Below are 12,882 nucleotides of genomic sequence, written 5' to 3' on the forward strand. Positions count from 1 at the left end.
TATATATATATATATCAAAAAAACAAAAAATCTAAAATAAAAATATGTATTTTTTACATTTTTAAATATTTCCAATTTTGGACTACTTGTCAAATAATAACATGCATAAGTAACATAGTAAGTTCACTACATTTTCTGCATTTTGTGCTGAAATGCATTAGACAATACAAATAAGATTTACTGGATTAAATTAACAACAATTAATCGTCCATTAATCAACACCTCTAAACAGCAGTACAGACTGCAGGCATGTGGCCATTAAAACAGATGTTTTCATGCTTTTTCTCTGTTTAACGATTGATTTAAGCTTTGTATATAAATTTTGTCATTTGTGGCAGCCCAAATTTGAGCAGTTTCAACAAAGTAATGGAATATTTCGAAGTATAAATAAAGCAAACAGCAAATGTTAGTGATGGAGAAGCTATAAGACAAGCTTTTTTAAAGATAATACTTTACTATAGGTGCAAAAACAATCATACCTCAGCAGATGTGGGCGGGGTTGCCGCCTCTTTGGTCTCCTCTGATTGGACGGCCTCTTCTGGATGGGACTCCAGAAGCTCCTCCTCCACTTCTTTATGTTTCTTCTTTTTCTTTTCCTCTTTGCTCCTCTACAAAACATCAAAACCACCATATGAATATTAATGAAGTGGAATTACAAAAACGCTCTTAATTGCTTAAATGCAGATGTGTGTTTACAATTATTATTCATACAAAACTGCCATCTCACCTTCCTGTCCTTCTCCTTGCCTTTCTTCTTCTCTTTCTTCTCCTTACTGCTCCTCTTCTTGGTCTCCTGCGGGATGCTCTCATTGACTCTGTCCTCGGCAGGGCTCTTCAGCACCTCTGGACGGTGGGTCCTCACGGGAAGCTTCTCGCTGTCTGCAAGCGGCCTGGAAAGAATAAGAGAAACAGAGATTAGATGCACAGAAAGAAAAGGAGATTGTGAGCAAGAGAGATAACCAGTTACATGGAAGCTAGGAAAGGCTTCAGTTTATTCAATACACAGTCCAAAGGCCTGTTCGCAACAAGTCTAATGTGACAGCGCCACACAAGTATAACATTTCATCAGCTAATACATTTCAAACTGTTGTTCTTACATCAACCAATCAGTGCTAAGAATTGATTTAATTTAACAACCAAAAAAAAAAACTACTGAATCTGAACTATTTTAATTTGTTGAACATCTACATTTCTCCACAGATACGAGCTAAACATGGTTTCTAGAGTGTGAAGGCAACAGAAATTGTTGTGAGTTCTGAATAGAATGAGACATAAAAAAATAATAGAAATAACTGGACATCATGTCTTTATTTTGCACTGTGCTCTGTCGCTGCATACAACAACACTCAAAGTGCAACCAGTGTAGTTCACTTCACAATCAGTTCACTTCAATTCAAGGAAATTGTTGTTTTTAATCACTCAAAGCACTCACAAATCCATCTAAAAAGTTACTGATCTGAATTAGTCAAACAAATGAAAAATAAAAACATACAAAAGTATAAAAAAAAAAATTCCAAACCAAACAAAAAAGAAAAACTAAATAAAAAATAAACTGACCTAGCCTCCAAACAGAACAAAACAAAACAAAAAAAAAGAAACGTAATATTCTCAACTAGGTATGAAGGAGTTTGCTTCGCTTCATTTGAAAACATGTGGTGCATTGTGTTTTGTGTCAGAAATTGAGATTTGGTGTGAAGAGGCCTTTAAATCAGTAAAATGTTCCTGTACAACAACAAGCTGAAAACAGCTGAGGGGTTTAAAATCTGTGCCCACGAGTTTCAAGGGAAAAGTCAAAGCCAGGCAAGGCTGTCAATGCTGGTGTGTACTGTATATACACTACCACTAAAAAGTTTGAGGTCAGTAAGATTTTTTATATTTTTGAAAGAAATTATCAGTTTTATTCAGCTAGGATGCATTAAATTGATCAAAAGTGACAGTAAATGCATTTATAATGTTACAAAAAAATTGATTTAAAATTAATTCCATTCTTTTGAACCCCAAACTTTATAACCAAAGTGTTCAAGTTGTAGCAATATGACCACAGCCAAAACCCAACCTGCAGGTGAGCTGATCAGTCATGCACAATGTATTCTTGACAAATATTATGCGGTCCAACAGTGACATACTACAATTGCCAGGGGAAAAAAAAAACAGATGCTGGTAATTGGGCAGTTGATTCCACTGGGTCAAATGACCACATGAAGTACTTACCTTGAGCTAGAACCAGACAGCAGACTGTCAGGAGGGCAGATGTGTGCGTGCATGAGGGAGAGAGAGAGATCGAGAGACACAAGCAGAAAGCAGTGTGTGTAAGAGAGTGGAGCAGATTCAGAAGAACTGGAGAAAGCTCCTCGATATCAGAACACGGAAAACCCAACAGATGCAAAAGAACTAGATTTGTTTTGCATCTGCATGAACAGAGATTCTGGACTCCGCAATCAGAACCTGCTAAAGGCATCTAATGAATGACAGCCATGAGAAACATGAAAATGAAAACAATATCTGGAGGGAAAACAGTGGTGATACTGAAAATGAAGTATTAATATCCTCAGACTGACAGAAAGTGTCTCAGACCAAACACCGGACACAAAACAAGAACGCCAAATTTCAGTTTTAGTAAAAAATGAATTTCTGTGCATCACTACATGTAGCACATGTATGAACTGTAGGAGGCATCAATGTGGTACATACTTGTCCAGATCGATGTCCAGAGCTTTATGAGGGTCATTGGGATCCTTATCATCATCGTCACTCGGTAAGGCATTCTGGGAACCAAGACAAACCAACATTATTGCATATAGTTTAGGGGATAAAAATAACAACTCCAAAATAACAGCTGCTCACCTCTGGCATTTCCTCTGTGACTATGTCCACCTGGTGAGCGGGCGTTATGTCTTCCTCGCTCTCGGGACCTGAATCCGCCTTCCTCTCTTTCCCTCGCTTCTCCCGCTTTTTCTTTTTCTCCTTCTTCTTTCTCTCAGCCTTCTCCTTCTGCCGGCGCTCCTCCTCCAGCTTCAGGTATTGGTCGGACATGGGCATCCCTGGACCAAACAATGGACAATGAAATGAAACCGTGGTTTTATTTGGTCTGCTGAAATAAGAGATTGTAGATTTGCTCACCTGGGACTTTAAGAGGCACACTAAGGTCGATCTGCACCACCGGAATGTGTTCTACACCTGGAGCGTCATACACCTGCAATTGCAAACAAGTTCGAGGTGCTTAAAAGCATGTTTTGGCCTGAGGTTTATGTGATCGCAGAAATCATTTGACTGCGTACCTTCTGAGATGATGGCGAGGCCTTGATGTAGAATGGGTTGTTGGCCTGTTCCTGCTTCCTGGCTTCCCTCCTCTGTGTGAAATCGGACAAGTGTATTAGGACTAGGGGTGGACGATATGACCAAAATCTTATATCACATACTAGGGGTTGCACAGACTAATCGACTTCAATGCTCTGCCATGACGCTTTAAGCTTGACGTCGACTAGTCGCTGGTCCTATAGAGGGCGCAACAGGATAAGAAATCTTTGAAGGAATTCCACATTTACGCTCAGTTTCCAAACAGTTCAGATGACAAATAAATGCATACTCTGAAAGCGCTCCAAAAGACATGTGTGATTATATTACTGGATGCTCAAAATTGAACGGGAGAATGCACGTTTTAAACAGCTTATTGTACAGGCAAGTTAATCGCCGTTCTAATCTAATGCGCTGCTGCACTGTAACGCACACACATAGGCTACAGACAGTAATGCGCATAGAATCATTCAGCGCGGAAATGTATTGTCAACACTGTTCTGTGATTTTTCAATAAAATAGCTTAGAAACTGAAAAGTTCAAGCATATATTTCTTAATAACTAGTAAATTCCACAGCTTCACTACTAGTAGAGAGACGCTGCCAGGTAGAATGAATTCACACACGCAATCGCTGTCTCACTAATGCATTCATATTAATGTAATCTTTACTGTACTACTTTATCTGTATCTGATTTAGAACGAGCAGAAATCTGTGAGAAATATAACGACCCAAAGACAAAAGAACTGATAAAAAAGCTGTTATAGGAGCAACAGCCATGTGGGCAGCGCTGTGTCATATGCCATAGCTGTGCACAAGGTGTTTGTCACAGCTCCAGACTTATTTGTTCATTAATGTTGTCATCAGCGACTAGTCGAATTCAACTCGACTTTCATCACATAAAAGTCAACTTCAAAAAATCGTAAGTCGTTCAACCCCTACTACATACATTGCATAAAGTAATCAAATGTATAAAAACACTGCATATTCTTCACTGTGTAAATTCAATTTCTACTTATTAAAGTAACAAAAGTGATTTAGTCAAGAGCAGTGAGAGGTGTAAATTCAATTTCTACTTATTAAAGTATCAAAAGTGATTTAGTCAAGAGCAGTGAGAGATTTTCTCTCTTTTGTTGTTTGATTAACATGAATGACAGATAGCAGGAATATTAGACTGCTGTCACTTTAAGAGCTGCCCGAACCCAATATACTGTTACGCATGTTTTCTTTCTCAGCAGTTTGCTTTCACTTAAGACATAATTACTCCATTTACGAGGACATTTGCAAAGATGGGCATTTTGACACATACAAGTGTGTGTATTTAACCATTCAAGGCCTATACAGCAGTAAAAATAACTCCGTTCCAATGCTCCCGTGCTCTATGAGCACAGTCTTCACGTGCGCGCACCTTTCTGATGGCGCTCAGAAACAGTCTCTCAGACAGCTCACGCATATAGTGAAATGAGTTCTCTTTCGCTGCTGAATGCATTTCAAAGGCTTACAATTGCTTGTTTTTAAACCGCAATGCTTAAAAATGCGTGCAAATGATAAATGTTCATGGTCATGCAGCACAGCAACGTCATGAGAGCGTGTAACCGCAATAGAGGCCATAGTCCAAAATCTCTACTAGTTGACAAATTTCTACCGGTTAATCGTGTCTACCGGTATATCGCACACCCCTAATTAGGACGGTTGTATTTTTATATTTTCTGTAGGTCTAAAGGACATCGTGGACTTACCTTGGCCAACTCTTTCTCGTCCACCTCAGTGTGTCTTGATCTGGAATGCTTGGGTTCCTCTTTAGCGAACACCGCTTTGGGCTTCTCGTCCTCAGACTCGCTCTCTGACGGAGGCTTATTGATCCAGGCATCCAAATCTAGACTGGAGAGGGAAAACAACAGCTGAAACATCTATTTCTTTCGATTCCCTTGATATACACTCAATGACTCACCCTTCTGGTACAGGCACTTTCTTCTGGGCCTTGGGGGCCACGGGATTGAGCTCTCCAGCGAAGAGAGCCGTCACTTCCTCGGCCACCTCCACCTTCTTCTGCTGCAGCTTCTGGATGTACTTCACCAGCTGGAGGATGCAGGACGCCTGCAGGGGAACACCATGGTTAATTTTGCAGTGTGTGTGTGTGTGTCTGTTCCGAAGCCTAATAAACCCTATTATTTTAATCACAATCAATGAAAAGCGCTTTGCTCATGCTCACAACTGATTCCAATGGAGGTACATATCAGACCTAATTAAACCCTGCAAAAACACATTAGACCGCATCAGACCCCTTTAAACCCTCTTCGGATGCCTAATAATCCACATCAGATCCATTACACCAAAACAGACCACATTAGGAACCCATGTGATCTCTAAACAAAACCCCACATCAGACCATAAAAGTGGTTGCTACAGTCCTCTGCTAACTGCAAGGCGTTCGCAACATGTTGCAAGCTAGCATGTTTCTAACACATTTAACACCTCGCTGGCATGTTTAGCACATTGCTAACATGATTCAGCATATTACCAACCATGTTTCTAGCATAATTTAACTTATTGCAAAGCATAAGCATTTTAACTCTTTCCCCGCCATTGACGAGTTATCGTGTCTTTTACAAGAAAACGCTTCACAGCCAAAGACGAGTTTTTACGGCTTTCCGTGTTTTCACTGTTATACACTCGAGGGCAGTATTACACATCTTCTGAACGAGTACAAAACCTCCCGAACAAAAACACACTTGAACAGGATGGAAAAACGAGCTTTCTCTTACATAAACAGATGCATATGAAAAATAATGCGATCATCAGCAATAGACAGCATATAAATGAAACCTGCATAATGTTACAGAGTAAAATGTTGATCCAGGAAGTGGTATATGTCTGTGCAAGCTTTGGAGGTGTTGATGGAAGCGATTTACTGGATTTATGCTTTGATAATCGTACTGAATATTATCCAGATGTAGCTTTTGATAAAAATGTGATTTTCTCACCTTTTTGCTCAAAATAATGAATTTTTTATGAAACCTACCTATATTCAAGTGTTGATAAAAAAAGAATGCTTTAAGCTTGAATAAAACTGATTTTTTTGTTTAAAAATAAAGGCTCTGATCTTTATTTTGGTGTATTGCATATTCAAATATTCATACAGCAAAATATACTGAAGGCCATCAAATTTGAGTGAAAATCATCAAAAATGCTGGTGGGGAAAGTGTTAAAATGATCACTTTGTTAACATGTTGCTGCTATGTTGAAGTTTTAACACACTGCTAGCAAGATATAACATGTTTCTGACATCCTTTAGCATGTTTCAACATGTTGTTACCATGATGCTAACATGACTCAACTTATTGCTAGTATGTTGCTAGCATGTTTATCACATTGTTAATAGTGATGGAAATTTTGATTCTTTCGAGAGATTCGTTAATTTTCAGTTCGTTCACTAAAATTATTCATTCAGATTCGTTCACTGATTCGTTCAGTGACCATTTTTTCATATTACATAAATATGCCAGCAGGTGGCGAAAAAGAGTGTCTTATGTGTTATGTTTTAAGTCAACAAACGTATTCACCTGTTACAAAAACTGATTTGGCTTTATTAAAATGTGTGCATAATCTACTCATTAAATAAATAAAGTCTAAATAAGTTGTTCAGATGACCAAAGCACAAGGTTTTCTTGCATAATTAACATTTTAATTGTTTGGTCAGACAATTACACATTCATAAATCGGGGATTAAACGTGGAGTTATGTTCTGTATGCTAAATATGAATATATAAACAAGCGTATGTGCACAGTACCTATAACTGCGCTTTGCATCTTCTGATTGCTGTTCGAGATTGACATGCTAAATGGCCGACTGACCAGGTACACTCTCATTCATTTCGTTCATGAACGAGATATGTACCAGTTCAGTCATTTCATTCAAGAACGAGATGTAGCAGTTCATTCAACTCGTTCACGAACGTCATGTACCAGTTCGGTCATTTTGTTCATGTACGAGAAGATCTCTCGAGTTCAGACTCAAAAGAAACTCGTTCAGTGAAGGGCGTATTCGTTCACTACATTCAACAAATCACATGCTCCGTCACATCTCAAACTCGAAGGCTATTGGCTCGAGGTTTAGTCATTCTTTGACAGGATGAAACAGTCCACAGAGCTACCTTGTTCATTGAACTGCGCATGCGCTGCCAATAGCGCCGCGCTGCTCTGGAGGGAGGAATTTCAGTGAACGAGAAATATGAGTCAATGGATTACGTGAACGAGAACGATTCGTTCACCAAAAAGATTTGTTCACGAACGAAACATCACTAATTGTTAACATGTTGCTATGTTGTTGCCATTTCTTACACCTTGTTTGTATTAGCATGTTGCTTGTGCAATTCCAGCATTTTAGCACATTGCTAGCATGCTGCTAACATGTTTTAACACATTGCTGGCTTCTACTATGTTGTTGCCATGTTTTAACACACTGCTAACTTGACCAAGCATGCTGCTTGGACATTTGTAACATTTCCAGCATGTTGCTAACATGTTGCTAGCATTTTGTTAACATGTATTATCACATTGCTAGCATGTTTTAAAATGTTGCTAGCATGTTTTAAAATAATGCTAACATGCTTTAGCACATTGCCATTTTCAATTGTCATGACACATAGTCTCAGCCTCAGACGTCACACCCACGGACAGTTGGCTGAATGTCTGACACACAAATTTGGAAACACTTAAGGAGTTTCGAAGTTATCATCTGATTGGTTGCATTATACAGGATTTCCGGGAGATGCGTGTCGCGTTGTTTAACCTGGAAACAACGATGCCATACCCCCTCATGTTAGAAGAAAGCTGTCGTGTTTACAACTGTGATAATGAGCACTTATCAGGATCAACTAAACGCTGGATTTTCAAAAGTATGTGAAATATGTAAAGTTCGCGACAGACTCTTTAAAACTCGTCCAAGAGTTTTACACACCGGTCTGTTATTGTGGCAACATTTCCACACCCCTAAACATGATGCGGCACAAAACGAAACGTGATTGGTTGCTTTATCTGTCAGTCAGGGATGTACATCCGAAATATAGGGCGAGGACTTGATTCAATTCACTGGTTGTTGAATGGATTTTGAGATTTTGGAAATGAATTTCCACTTAATTTTATATCATTTTGTCATCTAGTGTCTGGAATAGCCTTCATGCTAGGAAAGTACCTGTGATGCCAAAAACACTGCCAGCCACCCCTTATGAAAAATTAACCATGGTTTTACTATAGTAAAAATTGTAGTTACCATGGTTTTTTGGTGTATTGATTACCATTTGTATAACCACAGGTTTACTTACAAATACCACGGTTAAACTATGGTTAGTGTAGCAAAACCATGGTTAATTTGTGGCTACCATGGTTTAACTATAGTAACCATGTTTTTTGGTTTTATTTGTAGTAAAATCATGGTGAAGTTTCGTAAGGGACGAGATGTCAGAATAAAGCTTCTCCTCACCCTCTCCTGCACTTCCAGGTTGGCACTCTGGACGAAGAGGGGCAGTCTGTCTATGAGCAGCTGGCTGGTCTCCTGCACGGCATGGCTGTCCGTCTCCCCTTCGTGCTTTCGCAACACGGTCGCAAACAGCTTGGCAGCATTTTGTACGTACACCGCCTGGATGTGACCGGGCAGGGTGGCCACTTTGGGCCTCAGCATAGCCTCCAGTGTCTGCATGGGGTCTTCCAGATGCCTGTGGGGAAAAGGATGTTAGCATGCTGTTATATGGTTGAAGTATGAACCTTTCCAGATCGTCAGCACGTACTCTGAGAACTCTCCGCAGATCCACGCGGCAGCGTAGAGAACCTCACAGATCCCGTTGTGCTGCGTGTTGCCGGTCAGCAGGTGTGCGTTGTCCAGCAGAGTGGCCATCTGAGCCACGGCGAAGCCTCGGATGGCTTTGACGCGGATGGCGACGTCCAGCATCTGAGAGGCGATTAGGTGGCCGTGCCTTGTACCTTCCAGACGAGTCAGTTCGACCAGGATACTGATGTACCTGGAAGACAGATAAGGTTGTTTTCTGACTTCTGTATCCAGTAATGGCTATGTTAAATAGTAACGGTTACTGGTAAAACTATGTTTAAGGGCTGGTTCACATAGAATGTGCATTTGTGCTAACGTGAGATGCAGGACAGTGGAATAGGAAAAAAAAATGCAAGTCTTAGTACTATATTTAAGGGGCAGTTCACACAGAACATATTTTTGCACACAGGGCAGTGAAAGGGGAAAAAAAACACACGGTCTTGGAACCATAATTAAGGACCAGTTCATACAAAATGCCGTTTTCTGTTTAGTAACGTAAGATGCAGGGTAGTGGAAGACAAGTCAAGATATTTTTTTAAGCTGAGCTGTGTTATGTATGATACAGCTCAAGATCCAGCCAAAGACCTCCATCTAGCGCATGTTTACATAGAAAAACAACTGAAATTCTCCGTCAACGGCCCCTAAATGTGTTCTGGGCTGTTGTTTAGTCTTACCACTCAAAGTTGGTGATATACTGGTAGTTGCTCTGGCTGCAGATGTCGATGATCTTGGTGAGCAGCTCGTCTCGGTAAGTGGTGCCTTCCGCTTTGTCCACATGCAGCATGAGCTTCTTCACAATCTCCATCAGGTTCTTCTTCGAGACCTAGTTACCCACATTTTCCACCACATTTTAATAACCTCTTATATTTGAGCTCTTCACAACGAGACTTAAGAGGAATGCAAGCAAACAAATGCCGTTAACAAAAAGTCGTACACACCATGCCATAGAGCAGATCCAGAGCTCTCAGTCGGATGGACTCATCTTTGTCGTCCAAACACTGCAGGATCAGGTCCTTGTGCGACTGCACGGACTTGGGGTGCGTCTTCAGGATCTTGGACATGGCCAGAAGACCCAAGTACTTCACTGCAAAACATTACAGCGCCTAAGTGACTCTTGCAATGAAGCGCAGTCTCTCTGTTTTATGCTAATTTATTAGGGCTGCACAATTAATCGAATTTCTAATCGCGATTACAATTATGGATGCCACAATTACATAATCGTTCAAAGCGGCAATTAATCATTCAAAGTCCACTTATGTTATTCTGCGTGCTTCATATGTCATATAAAAATACGTCATGCAGTTGCATCAAACAATGGTATAAACATCATTCAATGTAAATTGTGATAATCGTAATTAATAATCGCAATTACAATTTCAAGGGAATAATCGACAATTATGATTTTTGTCATAATCGTGCAGCCCTATAATTTATGCTAATTGACGTTTTGTCTCAGTTCTTCTATTTACACAAGTCGGCATGTAATGGAAGTAGCAACAGATATTTTTGTCCATATTACGAAGTACATCCGAGTGAAATGGATTATGGAAAAGAAAAAAAGATTTGGGACTCGTTTTTCTCGAATGGTTGTTGATTGGATGAAGGCAAATCTGAACGTGAGCTTGCAGGCGATTGTAAGAAAGTGGCAGAGTTTGAATGGACAAAATGATGCAGATGTCCTGCATATATCACCCAAGAGACGTCTAGCATTTTACCAAAAAACGTAAACATTTTTATTTAAAAATATAAGGTCAAAAATTATAAAAAAAAACTTTGAGCTTCCATTTTGTGCCGACTTTCAAATATGCTGAATTTAAAGCCTATTGCTAAAATGTTACTAAAATGTACAGCATTTGAAATGACACAAAGACAATGGGAAAACACAAACACAAAGGACAACAAACACACACACACACACCCCCAAGAACACACACCCCCACAACAACACAAATGGACTTCAGTTTTGTTTTACTCTGCCAGATTTTACAAAAATTAACCACATATTTGATTTAAGGCAATTGATGGTTGAAATGCCCATAAAATCAAAGACTAATACAGATGCATGACAGCTGGAGCCACAGTTCTGTAGTGTTGGGCCATTAGGACAGTGGGCTTATCCTGCACGTTCTAGGTTTGTTGATGAAAAAACAAAATGTACAAAAACTGATCTATTTAAGGAAGACATGGGGCTTCAGGATTGACAGAATGCCAAAACATTCAGCTGGAAGTAAATACCAAACGGCCCTGTGAGGGAACTCAGCGGTTTTTGAGAAACAAAACATGGCAGTCCAGGCTTCACAGAGCTACTCTACAGCCGGCTTCACTGGGACACTGATAACTCGAACTCCTGCAAGATAATTCAGATTACTTGATGCATATGTCTTGAAATGCTACTGCTTTCTGGAGGAACCTTTTCTGGTTCCTCAAGCTATAAAAATATGATTGACTCTTGCCAATTCCCTATTGTAGGACTGAGGTGTCTTTGAGTTATCCAGGATGGAGATCTATATGGACTTCATCTACAGGGCCAGAAGGGGGGACTCAGAAACACACAGACAATGAGAGAATGACACACTGCAGGCATTGACAGAAGGCTCACAGTTCTGGTCCGAGTCTTCAATCAGGATTCGCAGTTTCTGCACACAGAGCTGTGGACCGGAGAGAGAAATGGAAAACAGAAGGAGAGATAAAAGGCATTATTACCATGTTTAAAACCTTTCCACACCATTTTACATCAACGGTCAAAGAGGAAGCCAACTTCAGATGGGTCAAGTGCTTGTCTGAAAGCCAAGGATTCAGTTTGGCAACTTATAAAAATCAGGTAAGAAACTTATGGCTGAATGTTGATATTTAGAGGTGGCCGATATATAATTTCCATTTCCATTTATCAGCCAGTTTCTTCCAAAGTGACTATTTGATGATAATAATTGCTGAAATTACATTTTTTGAATTTACTTTTTAAAAATAATTCAGTAATTCATTCATTTAGCAGCGGTTTTATGCAAAAGTGACTATTTAATTATGATAATTGCTGAAATTAATTCGTCCCCAAAGATTCGTCTCAACATGTCCAATATTTACTAAATAAAATAATAATAACAATAATAATTCGTGCGTTAGATGATTTGCTTCTTCACTGAACTGTAGTAAAAGACATGAAAGGACACATAATACTAAATATTATTACTAATATTAAATAACTTTAATCAATAAATTAATCATTTATTGAATTGTATACATTATTCGTATTTAGGTATTTTATAAATTACATTCAAAACTTTAGGCATTGGCCAAATCAGGGTTTCTGCAGGATTTTTAAGCTCAAATTTAAGACTTTTTAAAAAAAATGTTAAGACCTGCACAAATAAGATTAATACCATATGAGCGGGGTAGGGCAATGTCTATAGTACCATATTAAACTGTAAAATGACTGTAAAAAGCATAATTTACAGTTCAGATACAAGTTTTCACAAAAACAAAGTTTTATAAAATGCTAAACTTTACATTTCAGCCTTTAAACCATTGTTAAGAAAATGGAGTCAAAAGTATTATTATATTAATTTAAACAATTATTATCAATAAATTATCATATCAATTAAATAACATAAATTAGGGGTGTGCGATACTGACAAAAAATTATATCTCGATAATTTTCTGGGATTTTATCGATAACGATAATTAGACAATATTTTGCTGAGTGTGTTATTGTGCTGATATCTTAAGGACTACCGTGGACAGCTGACTCCTGAATTTTTTTATATTCTT

The 12,882-nt window shown here is 38.9% G+C and overlaps 1 protein-coding gene across 3 annotated transcripts in view; it reads right to left on the bottom strand.

Moving 5' to 3' along the window:
* LOC107699420 (AP-3 complex subunit delta-1-like) overlaps positions 1 to 12,882 on the bottom strand; it is a 41,824-nt gene that overhangs the window by 9,238 nt on the left and 19,704 nt on the right. For all 3 annotated transcript variants that reach the window (XM_016500673.1, XM_016500671.1, XM_016500672.1), the window contains exons 11-23: positions 11,717 to 11,765; positions 10,056 to 10,201; positions 9,792 to 9,940; positions 9,080 to 9,310; positions 8,776 to 9,007; positions 5,245 to 5,390; positions 5,033 to 5,174; positions 3,279 to 3,350; positions 3,121 to 3,193; positions 2,845 to 3,041; positions 2,692 to 2,765; positions 728 to 890; positions 480 to 608 (exon numbers count right to left, since the gene is read on the bottom strand). In XM_016500673.1, coding sequence (XP_016356159.1) covers positions 480 to 608; positions 728 to 890; positions 2,692 to 2,765; positions 2,845 to 3,041; positions 3,121 to 3,193; positions 3,279 to 3,350; positions 5,033 to 5,174; positions 5,245 to 5,390; positions 8,776 to 9,007; positions 9,080 to 9,310; positions 9,792 to 9,940; positions 10,056 to 10,201; positions 11,717 to 11,765 — 1,803 coding nt within the window. The remainder of the gene's footprint in view (positions 1 to 479; positions 609 to 727; positions 891 to 2,691; positions 2,766 to 2,844; positions 3,042 to 3,120; positions 3,194 to 3,278; positions 3,351 to 5,032; positions 5,175 to 5,244; positions 5,391 to 8,775; positions 9,008 to 9,079; positions 9,311 to 9,791; positions 9,941 to 10,055; positions 10,202 to 11,716; positions 11,766 to 12,882) is intronic.

Source organism: Sinocyclocheilus anshuiensis, unplaced genomic scaffold, assembly GCF_001515605.1.
Source record: "Sinocyclocheilus anshuiensis isolate Anshui unplaced genomic scaffold, SAMN03320099.WGS_v1.1 scaffold766, whole genome shotgun sequence".
Taxonomy (NCBI): domain Eukaryota; kingdom Metazoa; phylum Chordata; class Actinopteri; order Cypriniformes; family Cyprinidae; genus Sinocyclocheilus; species Sinocyclocheilus anshuiensis.